Source organism: Bombus bifarius, unplaced genomic scaffold (genome assembly GCF_011952205.1).
Source record: "Bombus bifarius isolate JDL3187 unplaced genomic scaffold, Bbif_JDL3187 scf7180000007992, whole genome shotgun sequence".
NCBI classification, from domain to species: Eukaryota; Metazoa; Arthropoda; class Insecta; order Hymenoptera; family Apidae; genus Bombus; species Bombus bifarius.
In genome coordinates this window covers 881,823-901,675 of record NW_022884373.1, presented here as the reverse complement: position 1 = coordinate 901,675, position 19,853 = coordinate 881,823, and the positions used below count along the sequence as shown (strand labels likewise).

General features: G+C 33.2%; 1 protein-coding gene and 1 long non-coding RNA gene across 2 annotated transcripts; one reads left to right on the top strand and one right to left on the bottom strand.

Moving 5' to 3' along the window:
- Positions 1 to 446: 446 nt before the first annotated feature.
- On the bottom strand, positions 447 to 17,573 carry LOC117205612 (transmembrane protein 205). The gene is made up of 4 exons (XM_033444220.1): positions 17,132 to 17,573; positions 1,767 to 1,957; positions 1,518 to 1,681; positions 447 to 1,086 (listed from the first exon to the last, which is right to left on the bottom strand). Exons 1-4 carry the CDS (start codon positions 17,404 to 17,406, stop codon positions 799 to 801), a joined length of 918 nt encoding a protein of 305 aa, XP_033300111.1. The 5' UTR covers positions 17,407 to 17,573; the 3' UTR covers positions 447 to 798.
- An 84-nt stretch (positions 17,574 to 17,657) lies between these two features.
- On the top strand, positions 17,658 to 19,651 carry LOC117205613. Its single transcript, XR_004487260.1, has 3 exons — positions 17,658 to 17,804; positions 17,933 to 18,095; positions 18,627 to 19,651. It is a non-coding gene; the product is annotated as an uncharacterized LOC117205613 (long non-coding RNA).
- The last annotated feature ends 202 nt before the right edge of the window (positions 19,652 to 19,853 follow it).

Sequence of the window (19,853 nt, the reverse complement as noted above, 5' to 3'; positions counted from 1 at the left end):
CTATCAATAATTTACATTAAACTTTGGCAAGACCTATTTTATCTTGTTCTCGCTGGGAATATTCCATTAAATTTCATATATATGTATATATATGTAAAAAATAAGGGCTAATGACATGTAATTTATCTCACTGTAAAGTGTATATTTTGTTTTTTTCACTAGTTCCATGATTCATTCATTCTTTAGCCAAGTGATTCTCTTGCATTTTAACTGAAGGCACACGTACGAACCACAAACACGCACATTCCACTTCTCTTCCGGAGAAAAAGAGGAACAAATAAGAGATTAGGTGATTAACGACAAAACAGTAATTATCTCACGGTTAAACGTAGAAGAGTTACGTTTATCGTCATTCGTATATCGTTACATTTTTATTATAATTAATGCATCGCGTTAACAGTAAATTAATAGATCATGTTCTTTTTTGAGAATTCTAGAAAGTATAAATTTTACTGTCATGCCTAAATTACTGAACGCTCGTTCTACAGGGATATAGATCAAGTTCAGTATTTTCAATCCTTTTGGATATGTAGAGAATTCTAAACGCGTTTTAGAATACTCACTTCGTTCTTTTACAAGCATATTCATCAGCCTTATGAATTGCTCTTTTTCTTTCAAAGAACATATCGGATATTTTCATTAAATATCTTCTGTATTGAGAAGCAAACACTATATGACGTTGAAAGCAGTACATATTAGCGTTTCTTTGCTAATGTACTAGTGTACTAGTACTCTTCAGAAGATTCTGAATACAGATATATTCAGTAAAACTCATTACTTAGGGGACTAACGGTGTCTTTAAATAAAGCATAATTTACTAGCTATATAATGGAGATGTAACACCGTACATCCCATAGTCAACATGTTTCCCATTGCTATATAAACATGGACGCGTCTAAATGCTTGATGAATCTTTAAATAGTGGGGGCAGTGTTTCAGAGAACCAGGATTGTGAACACCAATCTCGTTGCCGACACCAGCAGCACGTTCCAGAGTATTCTTCTGTACTATTAGCCGTAGAAGAGGCGGAGTCAAGTAGAGTCGTATCAATAGCTCCAGAAAAAAGGCACTGGACATACCACCTACCTGAAAAATATATATTTATATATATTATTGAGCAAAATAATTAAAATAATATAAAAATGAAATATATGATTTTCTTCTATACGGGTATATAGAGTGAATTACCCAAGACTAGAATCGAAAATATTTCCGTTGTTTTTAATGATACGAAAAGATATTTAAAGACAAAGCATTTGGTCCGAAAAAGTGAATATCATGAAATAAAAAGAATTTTAAAAAGGTACAATGGCGAGTATATAAATAGGAAACACCTAATTGTATCGTGTAATGTTTTATCTCTTCACTATAACGCAAGATTTAAAAATAAATACACTTCTTGTACTTTGAAACACTACACGTAACTCACATTTTTAAACTCTCCAGAAACGCGATTCTTAATCTGTTTTATATGGCGTAATAACCGTTCTGAACTTTCAGTTAATTGTTTTACAAACCTGAATGGCAATTTCAGTGTTCCATGTGTGTATAGGATGATGTTTGACGAAAATAAGAAGTGTAGTGAGACTAAGGCATGCATTAATGGTGAAGTATCTTGGAAACAGGATACGCTGCACCTCCCCAAACGTATGTCTTGGTAATGCGAAGTACAAGGTAAGACCTGTGTATCGAAACAAGAATTTCTTAATATTCGGTCATCTTATTGTGATTATTTCTTCCAGTTCTATCTCATCTATGGTGATTACCTGATACAAAAGTCATCCAAATTTGCGCACCAAGATGCATCACGAATGAAGCTAGGTAAATAAAGGCTGCTATTCTCGATTGAGGATGACTAACGTGTATTCTGTCAGTAGTTGGTACAAGAGCCGATGTCACGCATAGGACTGCTGCGATCATAATTACATGAGCCGGTTGCGTCGTGTAAAATAGAATTCTGTAACAAAAATTATTCACTTATATTAATATTAGAATCTGGAATCATAGATATAGCAGGTCCTGGACAAAAAACAAAGCAAAACGGTAACGGTAGTTGATAATTTAGTTAGACAATTTACTTAGTTGATAATTTTCAGCTATTATATTATTATTATTATTATTATTATTTTCGAAAACTATATTTTTTATTTAGAAGATTCGTCTTTTAAGTTATTATATCATGTAACAATTTTGCAAAATGATTTAAGGACAGTACAAAGTTGATGATTTAATTTTGACAATTGCATTATTTCATTTTATCATATGTTTCTCTAAGTTACTGTTTCAGACATATGAAATAATATGAGCAGTCCTCTGGCAAAGTGTAATTTGTTTCGACGCTTTTCAGGTGATAAGAAGATTTGTATGGCAAGTCGAGCATCGGCCCGATCGATGCATCATTTCACGAGTTAAAGACCTATAATTTCAGAATACAAGGGTGATCGTTAGCATCATTGCTATCGTTCGTAGAAAGCCATTAATTACGACAGCCTCGAGCATTTCTAATTGGAACTCGAACAACGGCTGCTTTGTTAGTTAACTGCTAGAAACATTTGTATTTTATATTCCATAGCAAACATTACATTTATACTGACAGTGTAAAATAGTCCAGTAACATAATGTAAATCGTAATTAAGGAATATTAAATCTTTGTAAAATTTCTAATTGGAACTCGAACAACGGCTGCTTTGTTAGTTAACTGCTAGAAACATTTGTATTTTATATTCCATAGCAAACATTACATTTATACTGACAGTGTAAAATAGTCATGTAACATAGTGTAAATCGTAATTAAGGAATATTAAATCTTTGTAAAATTTCTAATTGGAACTCGAACAACGGCTGCTTTGTTAGTTAACAGCTAGAAACATTTGTATTTTATATTCCATAGCAAACATTACATTTATACTGACAGTGTAAAATAGTCCAGTAACATAGTGTAAATCGTAATTAAGGAATATTAAATCTTTGTAAAATTAATTCTTCAGAAATATCAAAAATTATTGTACTTGTAATTTATATAAATACAATCAAATTGAAGTAAATTAATCAAATAGAAATAAATAATTGTAATAAAATTTACAATATAAATCGGCACGCGTTACGAAAAGTAGAATGTTTCATTTGTTTTACGAAGGGTAGCATAACTCGATCTACCGTGAGAAGAGGCATATTTTACTGTTTCTGCTGATAACAAGCACGTTTCAGATATACCGCGATAGCAAGCGATTCACATTTCGCCACGAGCAGTAGTTTATTTCAAACGCTGTAGCGAAAAGTAGCATGTTTCATTTATTTATCAGAGAATAGAATATTTCAGATTCCAAAGAGATGTCGTTAACCTTCTGTTATCTTATTGTCGCTTATTGCTCGTTCATTGTGATGATCAAAACTTAAAAATATCGTTGATCAACTTTAAACGAGTTTAGCTAAATAAATGAAACAATTATAGATTACGAGCAAATTGATGAAACTATCGTAATATGTCTCGTCCAGCACCTTTAGAAAATAATATTGAAAATTACGTAGTATAGGAGGAAGGTACTCTTGTAATGCTAGTTTCTGCTGGTGAATAATAGATAAATATCTTTGTCAATATTATACCAAAAACGTGTCATGTTTCTTTTCTCATTATAACAAGGAAAATATGGTTATTTTTGTTTCAAAACTAAATTGCTATAAAAGATAGATATCAAGTTTAAGACTTATATATTATTTTGCTTTCTTCTAAAAAATATGAAAAAATCGATTACAATGGAGAAATTCCAACAAGAAGATCCACAATGAGCAAATTCAACAAATTATGGAATTTTAGGATATGTAGAGAACATATAGGTATATATCGTATAATTTTTTTTGCAACGCAGATTTCCTTTAAACGGTTGAAATTGATCCTTGAGAAGGCGTCTAAAGTTCTTATACCGAGTAAATATAGTCAATGTTATAATGATATTGGTAGTTAAATAAATTAGTTTATGCGAATCTATGCTTGATCAAGTTTCATTTGTATCGTCACACACGTTTATTTCACTAAAAAGAGCCTTTGTCTCTTTATTTTTCCAATAGAATCGTAAGCAACCTACGAACGTGCTATCTTTCTTAGCGAGCTACCGAAATATGCGACTTTCCCTCGCGAAACAGCGTAACGTACTATTATTCGTGGCCATGAACGAAAACGTACTATTTTTCGAGACGAAAGTCGAAACGTTGTTTTTCTTGGCCAGAAAGAGCAGAGTGTTAGTGTCTTTCTAAGACAAGTGAAATGTGTTATTTTTCGTAACGCACGTCGAAATAGTATTAAAAAATTGTATAATTCATAATAACTAATTTATAAGGTAATATGTTATAAGTTATCTGTAAATTATAACGTAACAAAAGATGTATATATCCACTCTTTGAAGAGATATCCACATGAAAAAGAATAAGAATAAAAAGGATAGTTCTTCCATTCCGTATATGTTCTGGTTCGTGCACGCTAAATACATAGTCTTAGAAAAAGAAGAAACAATTTCGATCAGGTTGAGTCCTAGAATCGACAGACAACGAATGCGCCAGCCTCATCATCGAAATGGTTTACGCTACTCGCGTGACCACATCTTATTATCGGATCCGGTTCTCCGTTAAGTTAGAGTCACAGGACTCACCCAGTATCATCATCGTCTCGGGCACCAGACAGTACCAGAGCACCAGACGAAACGATGTTTCACGAAAGTCAAATTCATTTATCGCCTACTTCTAAATTGAATCGTGTCATGGGTCATCCTCTGCTTACAGAATAACGTTGGTGGCGGAAAGAGAAGCATAGAGATTAATAATAAAAAATAATGAAGTTAATCGTGAGGAATTGTCAGACTGTTTCACAAAAAATATACTACAGGCTCTAAATAAAATGATTATATAAGATATCGACAGGTGTATACATGTAGTTATCAAGAAGCTCAATTATTAAGCTTCAAGAAGCTCCATTATTGAATAAGAACAAATCTTTATATTGCCAAATCAGGATGAAGCGATAAGAGAAGAAGTGACTAAAATAATAACACTGCGATCTCGTAAGACTTTGACGAACGTTCTTTTTTTAAACAAATGCCAGCTTACCATGAATGACGAATTTGCCAATTGTATCGATCTAGATAAGATCGATTGTAATATGTTATAACGTCTTATGAAACTGGAAAATATATGGATCAAGGAAGATAAGTGGCATGCTATCTTAAAAAATGCGGTAATATATTACAGGAATAAAATTGCGAATAAAGTACAAGTAGAGGTACATATTTGTGAAAAGATGAAAGTGAGAGGTGGAAAGGAAAGGGACATTTCCCTTTCGAATAAGATATAACAAAAACTAAATGATAATTTCACTTTTAATTGATAACATTGAAAAGCTTAGTTGTCAGGCTATAACTGTACGTAGCAGTACTAAACATTTCTCTATATTTACCTATTTATTTCTTGTTTCTTAAAAAAGTGTTCTTTAGAAGTTTAGAACTTTTCATATACTGGCTGTATTGAATAGGATAGCCTGATAAAACAGGATAATATTAATGTTGTTTTTTTAGATATTAGAATCACAATACAAATATAACAAAATTTATTTATTTCATTGACCTATTTAAGGTACCTGTTTAAAAACGAAGATAATTATCAAACTAAAGAATAACAAGTGAAATTCTTAAACTAATCAAAATTAACGAGAACATACAATATCAATTCGCAGTAAAATTAAAAAGTCAACAAGCGAAGCTTATAAAGCCAGACAATCTTGAATTACCATAAATGATACATTCATAAGCATTTGTCGCGCTACTAAATCTAAGGAAAAGCATTAAACCTAAGGTACCGGACATTTCATATTACCATTTCTGGACAAACACCTGTTCTGATGTAGTACTTCAGGTTGAAGGAGCTGCTTGCTAATGGCAGTACTTCGTGCGGTGCAACGTAATACAACGTAGTACGACGTTTCAGTAAACTGCCAAAACTTTTACTTCTACCACAGGAAAAATTCAATCGTGCGTTATTGTTACGCTTGAAATAACAACGACTTGAAACTGCACGCGATTCTGCACGCAATAATGGTGTTAGGAAATAAAAAAAAAAATTATCATCACGAGCAAATCTCTCGTCTTTTGAATATTTGCAATGTCCCTTTCGATCCTTTCAATACTTATCCCTTTCATCCTACCTCTCCTACCAGATACTCGAGAGCATGCGATGCATTTGCCTCCATATCGAAGTAATCAATTCGCACGTAGGCGATAGAAGCGGTATCCCGTTATGCTCCAATGTTTCGTTAGAGACTGCAAATATATCTTTCTAATATCCTGCTGAGATCGTACAAATTGCGGGAAACTGGCTAAACACACGATTTCCTGAATTCTTATTAAGAATATTTCTCGTGCGGCAACTCGATATGTACAATTAAATTACAGAATATTTTTCAAAGTTGCAAGAGAATCGTTTAGATACCCGAAACATTCCTTGTATTAAAAGATAAGCATTATGGATTTTCGATAAGAGACAGATATTTAAAAATTTTATCAAGTTACGAAATGCTCGATAACTGCATACAGATTTCTTGGATTCTTGGAATTTTTTCGCGAGGAGATTTGATGTCGGAGTGAGCAGATTAGAAAGTTACTTAGATATTTTCCAGCGATATCAATTATAGGCATTAATCCTCTTTTTTTTCTCCCTCTGAACTTTGATTCAGGCATTTTTCGATAATATTTATCCCTCTTATCCGTCTGCTAAAAAACTTGAATCAAATCTCTCTAATTGCTATGCAAATAAATTCAGCGGAACACATTAATAATATCAGAGCTAATACGTATCAAGAAATTGGAAATTGAGACTACCCATGCAGCAATTTAATTCAACTTTCCATTTCGTTTCACAGACTCATTTTTCGGCTACTTTTAATCAGACCACTTTTGATATTTAAATATCCCTGTCTGCTTTCTATTTCGATTTTTCGTTGAATGATTCTTTCACGTATGGATATAACATACAGATATTATGTTACGAAGAGAATCCAAGTGGAGCATAATGTGGCAAGAAAAGAGGTTTTGTCGGTAACAGCAATATTCGTGGAAAGTTGGCGCTATAAAAAGCAAGGCACACCACTGTCCACGAGGATGTTGGTACACGTGGTTTGCGTGTACTTAAATGGATGTTTTGTGTCTTGTTATACGTTATGTCTGAGGTTTTGCTCATTGATATCCATTACATCTCCTATTCGGTGGATGCTGTACCACTTTATCGTGTCTACAAATGTTCCCTATGTCCCTTTGTAAACTATGCTATTTGTAAACTATGATTTAATATTTTTGTCGATATTATTGCAGCGAAATTTAACTGAAGCGAAGTTACGTTTAACAAATATCTATCGGTGTCGTGTAACATAGCAAATGATGTAAAATCGTTAACACGATAAGTAGGTAGGCTCGTGTTATTCCCAATGAGTTGTTACTTTGGAATGAACTTCCTGCTGAATATGTTATTTTAAGTATTGTAACGCTGGGTGTGAAAGTAAGCTGACAAATTCTTTTCTGTGCGTCACAAAGGCAATGATTACAAAAAATATGTGTATATTTATAGCACGGAGCAAAGAACTCTTGCGCAATGTGCTCCAAAATACCATATGGTCTCCATGATATTATACACGGTGTTTCAAAATATTTTCGTAAGATGATGATTTCAAATAATAATACAAGATTTGCTGGCTTAATGAAGAATTCTGCGTTGTAAGCTGACTGACGAAAAAATCGAACGTTTTTCGCAAGAACGAGATTTTCACTGAAATTAAAAAAAATGATCGGAAAGGGATAAATCCGTCGAAATAACGCGAGAATCGAGATGGCAAACGGTCGCGACGATAAGACAAAATCATTAATGGGTTGCATCATCGCTCGTGTTCCCGCAAGCGTTCAATGAATTCGTTTCGAAGTCGCTAAATATAACTCACAGCATTCGAAACAATACATCAGTGGTGTCTCTTGAGAACACAATATACTATAGGACACGATCTAACGAGATCTGGAAAATAACAATGAAAGTGAGATATTAAGGAAATAATACCAAATAATGAACATAGAAATTCCGGAGCTGAAGAAAATTCAACCGACAAACATATTATACCAGCAGCCAAAAAGTAATGTCGATGGAACTTAATTTTTTAAACGATTCTGAGAGCGATTAGATTTTAGCTTCACTTGCTTCTATACGCTTTAAGTCATTTATATATAGCGTAATACTTAATAACGAAAATTTTAAGTAAAATATAATTAAAATATAAAATAGAATGCGTATCATGTGTATTAAAAAAAAAAAAAAAATAACTTTGTACGCTCTGAGTCCCGTATAACGCGAAATTTGTAGCGTCATATTCTTCTTCTATCGCATTTCAGGTCATGGAACCCATGTTTGAATGGTTACTCATACGATCAGAAATCACGTGTATTTCGCGACGTGAATGGAACATAAAGTATATACGTGGTACTTTGTACATCACCAATTGTACGTCGTAAGAAAATTACATCACGTTTCAAGCCGGTCAAATTACTCTTATGACGTCCGTCTTTCGCGTCACTTGTCTTAGAACTGGCTGATTTGGGTGTCATTTCCTATTTGTTTGCCACTCCTTTCATCATTAGTTACGCTATATCTCATGACTCTGTGGTTATCACGCCTTCTGCATGTAATAACTGACCACGAAATTAAACGCGATTAACGTTAATCTGTAAGTGTTAATGTAGGACAACTTTAACATATCCACTACTAATTCAATACGTAATTTATATAGTAAAGTATATGCATTATATATAATTTGATTAGTTTAAAAATGTACGTTACCTTTTTCGTTTAATCGCTTAATCAAGAAATAGGAGAGTCATATCCTGTGGGTATATATCGTAGTACGTATACTGTCTACGTGACAAACTGACCACCGTAGCAGTGGGTTAATAAGTATAGTATCATTTGCTCCTTGAAATAACGAGAAACATGGACCACGTAGGTAGCTACTCGCTAGTTATATATTTAACCTTTCTATAAACGATCATTGACTCTTTCAGTGTATGCATATCAACATCTGATGTGACGAAGACGGCGTATAAATATAAATAATGCAATAACTTACAAAATGACACCATTAACGATGCAAACTAATTACGACATAACACCACTGAGTCGTAAGCAAACGTTTAATGTACTAATTGTAAAAAAGAAGCTCAGTTACAAATCTTGTAATGCATACTTTTGCTTAGAAAAAATCACTAACGAAAAAAAGATCAAACATCTCATGTGAGGATTTAGAGACTGTAGTAGTGGAATTTTTACCCACTTATGTACATATATACGTGTTATATGTACTCGACATTTATAACGTTGAAAACGCGAAGCAATTGATTATCAGGTTTCTTAACCAACGTGGATTTCTTCTGAAAAAGTATAATATAAATACTGAACGAAACGTGATATATCGAACAAATGATACGTAACTTTTGGGCGAATTGGAAAGTCATGTAATCCTGTTTTGAAATTCCAAGAATCGTCCTATAGATATAGTATGCGAAGAGTTATTCGGGTCAAGAACCTTCCTGTCGAAGAACTATGTACTTGTAAAATTTGTACACGTTCCACACATGCATTTAGAATAACTCAGCAAATTCTCTTTACTCGGATTTCAATTACGATTTATAAAATAATCACTTTTATGATTATTATCATCGTATTACCGTTCGAACAAATATTGATTTAAGTTTAAAATATTCGATGGAATTTCCTTCCTTGGGAAAAATGTTATTTCCGCTCCTGAAAAATGTTATATTGCGATCATTGGTTTATCGATTTTTAATTTGAATATCAACTAAGATAAATTGCCAAAATATTTTCAGATACATATAAAGGGACATCGATGGGATAACGATAATCTAAATGTCAATGAAACTCCATAGACAGCACTGATAAGGACCGTCTGCGACAGATCACATTATCTTGCATGTTTCGTGATTACATCAATCATTCACGATCATTGCACGGTGCGCCAACATCAGCTTTGTCTCACATCAATTATTTACAACTGGATTCGAGGTCGGTCAAAGGCATTTTTATTCCACTCTATAGCAAATTTTCCTCTCTGTTTTTCTTACCCGTAAATAACTAATTTCTTCATTCCGATGTTACATTCAATACAGGTCAAATTTTTCTTTTCGTTCGACGCTAAATATTTCATAATCGAAATAAAAAACAGCGAAAGAAGGATAGTCTACGTCTGACTGAATATACAGTGGCAAGAAAAACCATTCACGTACCCTTATATACTCTTATGTACTAACTATACCCTTATTTTCCAACGAAGCCTTTTATCTCTTAGATCTTACATTTTATTTCCACGGTATGAAATTTTGGTAGTCATATGAAAACACTGAAATACTAAAAAATGAGACGAAATCTATAATAATTGGATCTATTATATTATTTTTATTATTATTATTATAATTACACTACTAATCAATTAACTATTATCTATTAATAATTTTTGCCTGTCAAATGCAAAGCGTCGATTGGCTTACAAATTAATAATCAACTGATATATAAATGTAACAGTAAACGCGGTGGTATACGTTTCGTACCCAGCGTATGCAACAGGTTACCAACGCTACTCGTGGCTCGAAATTTGTATCTGGCAAAAAATATTGCTGCAAAGAGTCAACAGGTACTGTGTGCGATGCTCGAGTAAATTTCTCTAATCGGCTACAATTAGGGTTTCAGCCCATAGTAATTACGCCCAACTATTTCTTCCTTTTCCAGGTGTAGAGGGGATGGGTCATCGAGTTACGAAAGGGAACCGAATGGAGGTAATTCGACGCGTGACCAGCCAACGAGCTGTCCGCTCGTATTCTAAAGCATAAGCCTGCAGGTATAGAATCGCCGGGTATTATGAACCAGTTATCAAGAGGGAAACGTGCGAGATGGCACGCAGCCCATGGCTTGGACTACACGCACGCGCTAGCCGCATACATATGCAACCACTTTGCAATTTCACCTTCCTGATTTGAGCGTTGATCAAACAATACCCTCTTAGTTTGTATGTCTATACATTGAAACTGACGGCGCCCGCCCTGGATGAGAGGGCACTTCACTTTTACGAGTCAAGTGGAAGTGATGTTATCGGTCTGAACATACATCTGGTAACTCGACTACTTAGAATGCATGGAAGATTTCGGGAATTTTAAAATTCCAAGCTTTGTGGAACGCTAATGTTTCGAGTACATACTGTGGAATTTAAAAATTGCAAGCATTCGAGAAATCTAAAGATTTGGGCGCCCAAGAACTCGAAAGTTTTTAATACTCTGGAATGTTAAAATTTTGAGCCCGTGAAACTCTAAAGATGCGGAAGTCTAAAGCTCTGAGCACTCGAAACTTAAACATTTTGGCCGCTTCAATTCTCAGAACTAAAATAGGCGAAACATTCAAGAATTTGTTTAATAATAACTCAATGACCGTAGAAATAGAAATATTTAAATAAGGAATCGGTCTGTTAGAGAATTGTAAAAATATTGAGTTTTATTATATGTATAATCCCACTAATTGTTATATCGGGTCATCAACTTCTAGCGCACCAACTTTTTGCTGTTGCATCAAGTGCTTGGCACTACAGAAGAATTCCACTTTCCCTACAAAGTCGTATTTCTATCTTCTCTATAATCGCAGAGATCAAAATCAAATTGCCATAGACAGATTTCGATAAGATTAACCGTCTTGCGGAAGTGCGTCTTCGTTTATTATAATTTCTCGACAAATCGAGATTAACAAAGCGTGCCAATACATTATATACTTGACGAGATTCAGCACAGCGAACACTGTGACGATTATTTTGCAAGACATACTATCATATCTTATTTACAAAAAGTGTTGACAAATCCTGTTTGCTTTTTACACGATAATGTACAGTCCTGACAGATCGACGTAATTTATTTCAACAGTTCCAATTGAGCGCAAAAAGTTGGCATACGCGTTTGCGTGGGCGTGTGACGATATATATTGGCAAAGGGAACTGACTGTATTCTAGGTCGACAATTTTTGGCGGGTTATTTGAACTGCGTAGACGTTCATGGCTATTGCAATGTCACGCGTTCACTTTCATCTCTTCTTGTAAATTTCATGATGTGTCTTTTGACCGAACGCCAAATAACTGCATCAAAGTCAAATGTGCCTCGGGGATTACTTCCATTAAAATTCTCGAGCAACTACCTGCTTTTTCTTCCGAAATGGCAGTCAACCGAAAAAAGTATTGGGCAGTCCGGAATTTCATGAATAATTCCGGTCCTTGAAATTTCCTGTCCGTGTCGTCCTGATGCACGTACTTTTTCATGAATCAGTGTCGTCTGTGATCAAAAACAAATTAAAGCGCGCCGTCGGCATGATTGATGCGCATCCTTATTCTTTTCTGACACGCTGACGCTTTTTATTGAATTCTCAGATAACTCGAATAATCAGCGAATCGAATCGATTGACTGATATTTTAGAATTATGCGCAGAATAAATCAGAGTTTTCAAGATATTTGCAATGTTCTGTCCCCGATTGTGTATTTAGCATTTTTGATTAAAATTTGTAATATGTATTTTATTTATATAATGACACCGAATCCCTTTATTCGTCATAAAGAAATAAATGTTTTTATATATTACTATAAGTTCATAATAGAGTGGTAACAGACTGTAATACAATATTCCTTGTATTGCTAATACTCCTGCATAGCTAAGATACTGTTGGAAGAAAATAAAGCATGAGAAAATAAAATAAAAGAAGTTGATGAAGGGTGTTCCGCTTTGGGCCTACTAATGGGTTTGCCAAGTAACAACGGTCCAAAGAACGGTGATTTACAGAAGAGAAACACAGAAAGGTAGAGATCTGTGTGGATAACCATTAGTAGAAAATCCTTTGACAAGTGTGTTACTATAAATCAGTTCTAGGAAAAAACTTCCGCAAATTGTTATGAATTAGTTAATTTCGCGTGATATTACAACTAAAAGTAATAATGTTAGTTAAATCGTACACATATTTAAAATTTACCTATAAAAATAACGTATAGTAAATGTAGGTTTGACTTAATCGCGTACTTTCACTTCGTCTAAGGACCGCTAACCTTTCTTGCCTCGTCATTCATAATCAATTGACATTAACATTCAACTTTTATGCGAAAGATTAAAAGAGCCGCATTCTAATCAAGGAGAAAAAAGACATGCCAGGTTTTTTGATATAAAAAAGATACCAAACTTGATAGCAAAAAGGTTGCCGAAGCCCTTGGACTAATTTTCCAGCATCTTCAATGACATGACAAACAAAATTCTCTCCCGTCACCTCAGTGCGTTTCACATGAAAACGGGTATTTTCGAACTTGAATACCAGCCAAAATATTGGGATGTTTCATGTCTTAAAACATTCTAAAATAATATTCATGAAAAATGTTCTATTTCCATAAACATTATACTATGATATGAAGTTGCAGAAATACATATGCGTGTAATTTAGATGGCAATGGCATGGTAGAATTTTGTATAAGAAAATGTCCAAGATATTGTGAGGTTATAAACTCATAGATAGCAGTAAAAATTGTACAATCAATATAAACCTTATAACGAAGAACATAAAAATTTGCTTTCACATTTGTAAATGATGTTTGATGTCTCTTCCCTCCATTGTAATACAAGACTGACGTGCATGGATCTTTTTTATGTGCTTCTTCTATGTCTTGTATTACACGACATACATTTTCTATTTGCTGTTGTAACGTCACGCGTATATCATTACTGAGAAGATGATAACCTTTTAATACCTGCATAAAAAGAATTCAGCAGATTTAGTGCATAACTGGCATCTGATCGATTTAAATTCTGTTTTTCATTAATTGAAAAATAGAATTACATGTTACCAAAATTATACTTCTTATGTAATTATTACGAATATTTCGCACGTGCAACGAATGCATGTATGTCAATCTGTCTCGTTTTTTCCACGCATGCGCGAAACATTACATTCCTCAGAGTTGGCGCGCACGTGCTGGGAATCACCGGTGAACACATAATTATTAATCACGACTGCTAATCTTAGTCGGAAGTGAATGCACTTTAAATAACAAAATGTGATAAATATAACTATATTACATATATGTATTTATATCGGACAAGTACGCACGCTTATGCCGTTCAAACGTTAACGTAGTAATAATAGTGGCAGCTTCAGAGAATCTGTTCATATTCATTATTGACATATTTATTACATTCCGAAAATACTCATATAACTATTTCAAAATAGTTCATATAACTATTTCAATATTTAATGAATTCTAAATATCGTTATTATTCACGTAATATATTTCCAACGACAAAATAAATGTAATTTGAAATAATGTATCGAAAGACGGCTGTTAATCAAGGTTATTTTTATCTGATCGCGGAAATGGATGAGAAACTGTGCTTGGATCAATAAATTGCGTATGAAGATTGGATGAGATGATGATTTATGATCTTCTAAGTCTACTTTATGTTTATATGCCAAACATGAAAAATATAATGGAGACTGATTTATGTTAATTAACATTTAATATTAATTACAGTGCCTAGTTGTAAATGCAATCACAGAGTTAAGTATGTTCCATTTCTCGTACACTATTCTGTATGCAATGATTTGTATTTTTTTCGTACAAAAATCCATATTGGAAGATTATATTACGCGTAAATTAAATTTTGCGTCTAATGATATCTACGTAAAGCTTTCCCACAATTTGAAATTTCGTATTTCACGAAAAATTATGCAAATGACGCTAAAAAGTTTAACAAATTGTGTATTCTAATGTGTTGTTGAATATACAGAAGCTGCGGTAGTGAAGCAAATAGGGATAACTTATTCTCATGATTTCTCCTTCTATTCACTAGTTACATAATACAAACAGAAACCTAAGTGTAATAACTACTACATCAAACTTCCACCTTAGAAAGTACCTTTTTCTAAATTCTTCAGTGTTCTGAAATAAGTTGCGACGAATATTTGCAACGTTCTATTTAACCTCAAAGCTATTAGGACTTCTCAAACACTGAAACGATTTATAATGTTGTAACTATAATATATCAGCAAATATTTCTTTAACTGCCAAATACAGATCGAGCGTATATCAGTATCATAATTATGTATTCAGTGCCATTTTTATTTGTGCATATAGTCACGCAGCATGAACGTAATGATCTTTTAAGTTCCGTTTTGCAGAACATTTCTTTTTCACTTTGTTATGATTACAATGATAACATCAAACAATCCTTGAATTAATCAGCAGACTTACGTACGTTACAGTACCGTTTGCCTTTCTCCTTGTCCTTTTTATACCGCTTCCAAGGATCTTGAGAACGGCCATTCATCAGCTACCGTAATATTTTTTTAGGCGAACGTGACATGTTATTCAATCTGTATTTTACATCGTAAATTCTAATGTCAATTGCTTGTATACTGTGATACCGGTTACATTTATATGTTTGTACATGTATATTGTATATTTGTATGTAATTAATATATGTATATTTATGCAAAACCAAAGTTAGATTTATTTCCACAAAAATAAGATTACACATTTTTTGTATTTATGTTAGATGTAAAAATGCATTCTTTCCGATTTTTGTGTGAAATGGAAGTTTCATTTTCGGAAAGAATTCATTTATACATCTATTATTTTAGAATTTTAAAAGGCAAAAAATTTAGAAAAACAGTAGAATCAAAAATTGTTTAAGTTTTTACCATTATCGCATTCGCAATTTTATCAATCTTTCTGTTCGATAATGTTGGTAACTTTTTCGTTGCTTACGAAACCTACCATATCAATTTTTCTTGCATTGCATTAAATTTCAATATTATATCACATGCTAATTATGATAGTGTGCTATACTGGATATTTTGAAAGATAGTACGAAAAGGAACCATGACAAATTCGTGACGATCACGTACTCGAATTCATTTAAAAACGCGAGAAGTGGATGTAAAGTATGTATACACTCTATAGTCTCGAATCGTTACCTACTCAAATGGCATTATGATTTAGATCGTTATCGACAAAGCAAATAGAGAAACAATTTTGATTTTATTATCTATTACGCGATAACGATTATGTTCATCTATATGGCAAAAACGTTGGTTTATTAACTTCGCGAAATTTCACACGTGAAATTGTAATTTATGTTTAAAAATTATAGGCAACTACTCAAAACCTTAACAACTTGTTCGAGTAAGCATTATAGATAAAAAAATGAATTTATCGTGTTATGTATGAGAGAACTACCATTTATCGGCTAGCCACACGATTTTAATTATCACCTGCCAAATTAACATTAAATATTTGCACTACGTTTAACGTCTGAGCTGAGTGATTTAGCAGGTTACGATTTACTAGGTTATAGATTTTCCTGTATTTTGTTGAGCTTTGCTATATAAGAGAATGCGTCGTATTATAATTGGCAAAATAAGATAAAATACAATTTAAAACTGTTTTAAAACTAGCTGGACGAAAATATCATTTAACGTCATCTATAAATATTTTGTATCGCTAATAGGTTAGACTGTTAAACACATAGTGGAAACTGAATATAAAATAAAAGTGCCTTGCTAAAAAAAAAGGGAGAAGGGTTAAAATTCCCTCACGTCACCTTTAAATGATTAAATATAAAGATAACGAAATGTCAACGTTAACTTTCACTTAAGGAAATTCATTTATATACGAATACCGCTATATAAATTGTAACCGGTGTTTTAACTCCGTTTTGACATTGAACTAGTTACATTTTTGTGCTCAATGATCAACATGGGACTTTTTACCATCGTACTGACTGATGAAAAAGTGAGATAAATCTGGAGAGAAATATTTGTTTACAGTTACGCATTTAATCGATCGAGTATTTGCGATAAATTGTACAACTAGAGAATCAATTGAAGTATTCAAAAGTCAAACTGAACCACTTTTTAAAATTTTCATAATTTTAGTATCAAAATACATATCATTTAGGTTTTATTTTATCAGAAATGAAATCAAATTGATCAGTTTGACTTCCATTTAAATGAATTAAAAATACCAAGATGACTTACTTGAAAATCTTAGTTTGTTGTATAACTTCATAGTAGTTGGACAAGGCTTTCAAAAGTGAGCTATAGTTTATGGTGCTTGCTCTCAAGATGTCATCAGCAAGTTCTGGTATGAAGACTGTCTGAGTCTTCCGCTGTTTGAGCATCTCCAATTCCTTAGTGACCAGATCATCGTGCAGCTTCATGTACTTCTCTTTTGCTTTTTGGAGCTTGTTCTGATTATTGTATACCACTACCGGCTCGCTACTTTCGGTACCAACCAACGTACGTACACACATGTTTCTTCCTTTCTTTTGATAACCGCCTATGCGTGATAAAAAGATAATAAATTAGTCTTCGAAACGTGCCGAATCGTTTACACCAATTACGCACGAAGGGCTCGTCGAATTTGACTCAAACGTTTCAGAAATAATTTGGAAATCGCGACGCGAATGCACGCGTAGACGAAGTTGTACTGTCGCACAGTGCGCCGCTCCGTGGAAGTAAACCCCCTTTTATAACTCCCCACCAATGATCGACAATCGGCCAATCACGAGATCATGTAATCGAAAGGGTTTGCCATTCGAGAAACCCTGAATTTACGAGGGATGAGTTCACTGATCTGTGATGAAGATTTAATGTAATCCTTATTGTTTAATTATCTCATTGAAATAAAATCAAGGAACTACTTTCTATGGTTTGTATCTTTAAGATTAAGTTTCTATACTATAGTTATAATATAGAATTTCTGTCATTTCATTCTTTTACATAAGATTCATTTCCTATTTATTATAATGCATCATGCAGATTTTGTCTTTTTTGCAGCATTGTACTCGTTGACGTCATTAATCGACACAAAAGAATCGATTACAGTTGAAATAATCATGTCCTTAAGCCAAGAACGAATAAGTACTATTATTACTTTGTAACCAATTTGAAACACATAATAGTATTAAGAATGGACTAAATGCTTTGAAGTGTGTCGAAAGTATTTTATGGTTCTATAGATATTAACATAGATCGAGAATATAATGTACAATAACATCTTTACCGTGATATGACATATTTTACTTTATATGGATGTTTTCCATTTCGTTTGGCGAACAAACCAAACAGGGGTTCAAATTGTAAATATCCTCCCAATTACATAAAAGCGCGGGAGATAAAAATTCGTTGGACTTAATTGACTGCCACTGGTTGATAAAATCTCGATTTATCATATACGATCATGCAGCGTTTCTACAAGACAGAGTTAACGTCCTTTTATCATTTATTTTGCCAATCAATTTATAGGTCACATAAAATTCAATGGAAAATTTCATTAAGTAGGTTTGTTTTTAGCATTTTTCCTTTTACATTATAATTATCTGACGGACAATATTTAACGTTCAATATTATCGTTTGTGTAACATTCCAGATTTTTTCATCTCATATTATTATCAATCAAGTGATATTTATATCCTTCGTATATTTGTTATGAATATAATTGCATATTTAAGAATGTGATACGTTTCATTAGATTCGATATGAATTTACAAGATAAATTCGGGGATAACTTCGCGGGAAGAAAGCGGTGCATTATTCGAATGGAAGAAATAAGAACAGTGTTACAAAGAAGAAGAAATGATCGTGGAAAAAGAAGAGGAGGAAATGGACGAGCTGGATGGCGTGTTTCGACTGCGCACTAGCGTTATCCGGCAATTGCTGTTTTTTTACTCGCTTGATTTCAAATGAAGGGGTACCACCGGCGAACTACATAGTGATGAAAGATATTCGAGCAATAGACATGTTTCCATGCTGTCCCTTAGTCGGCGACACTCACGAGAAACCATAGTTTGACTTTCAAATCTAAGGGCGTCATCTGCTTTTTCCTAAATTTCAATCAGTATGAAATATTAGCAAAATATAATTATGAAATAAAATTTGAATAATTCGATTTTGTTTCTTTTTTTTCAGTTATCAATAAATTTGTTACACAAGACAAGTTGTTGTGCAATACAAATTAATACAAACGGCTAAAAGAAAAAAGGATGTGAAACGTGACCACTATCAGTGAGGCCAAGGGACCAACATCTTTCCTTTTCATAAGAGAAGATTATGTACTTTAAAATTAAGTTGCTCATTTTCTATTACTCCGTAGCTCTATAGCTCTTAAATGTTATAAAAATTGTAGTATATTTAAACAAACTTAGATAAAATTATGAAATTTCTAATACTGAAATATTTTAGGGAGTTAAATAGCTATTTGAAGCGATTCGGTATGAATGAGTCAATGATGATTATATTATTTGAAAACAAACCTCATATAGAGCGTCTAACGTTCCATGGGAAGGTATATAGATAATTGATGGTTAAGTATTCATCAGGTTGGATTTACGTGCGCTATAGCATCACACAAACACGCTAGGCATCGTCATCCGAGTTAAAAGCGGCTCAGCGTAGAGTTGCTACGTGATTCCCTGCAACGTTAGAAATTTCGGTGCCTTATGATTCGGAGAATTTTTTTATATCTAGTCCATACAGTTCTCACGTATATAAATACCAAGTAATGGCCCAATATAGATTTCACGATAAAAAATTGCGTAATTAATTCTTCTTAGTAATTTCTTTTTCATATTATAACGATAGCCTTTCATTGCTAATTGTTTAAACATACATTAATTAGTTATCCACTTGCTATTTATTATTAATCTAATCTTTTCAGTATAAACAAAAGACTTTTCTGTAATGATACTACATATTTACC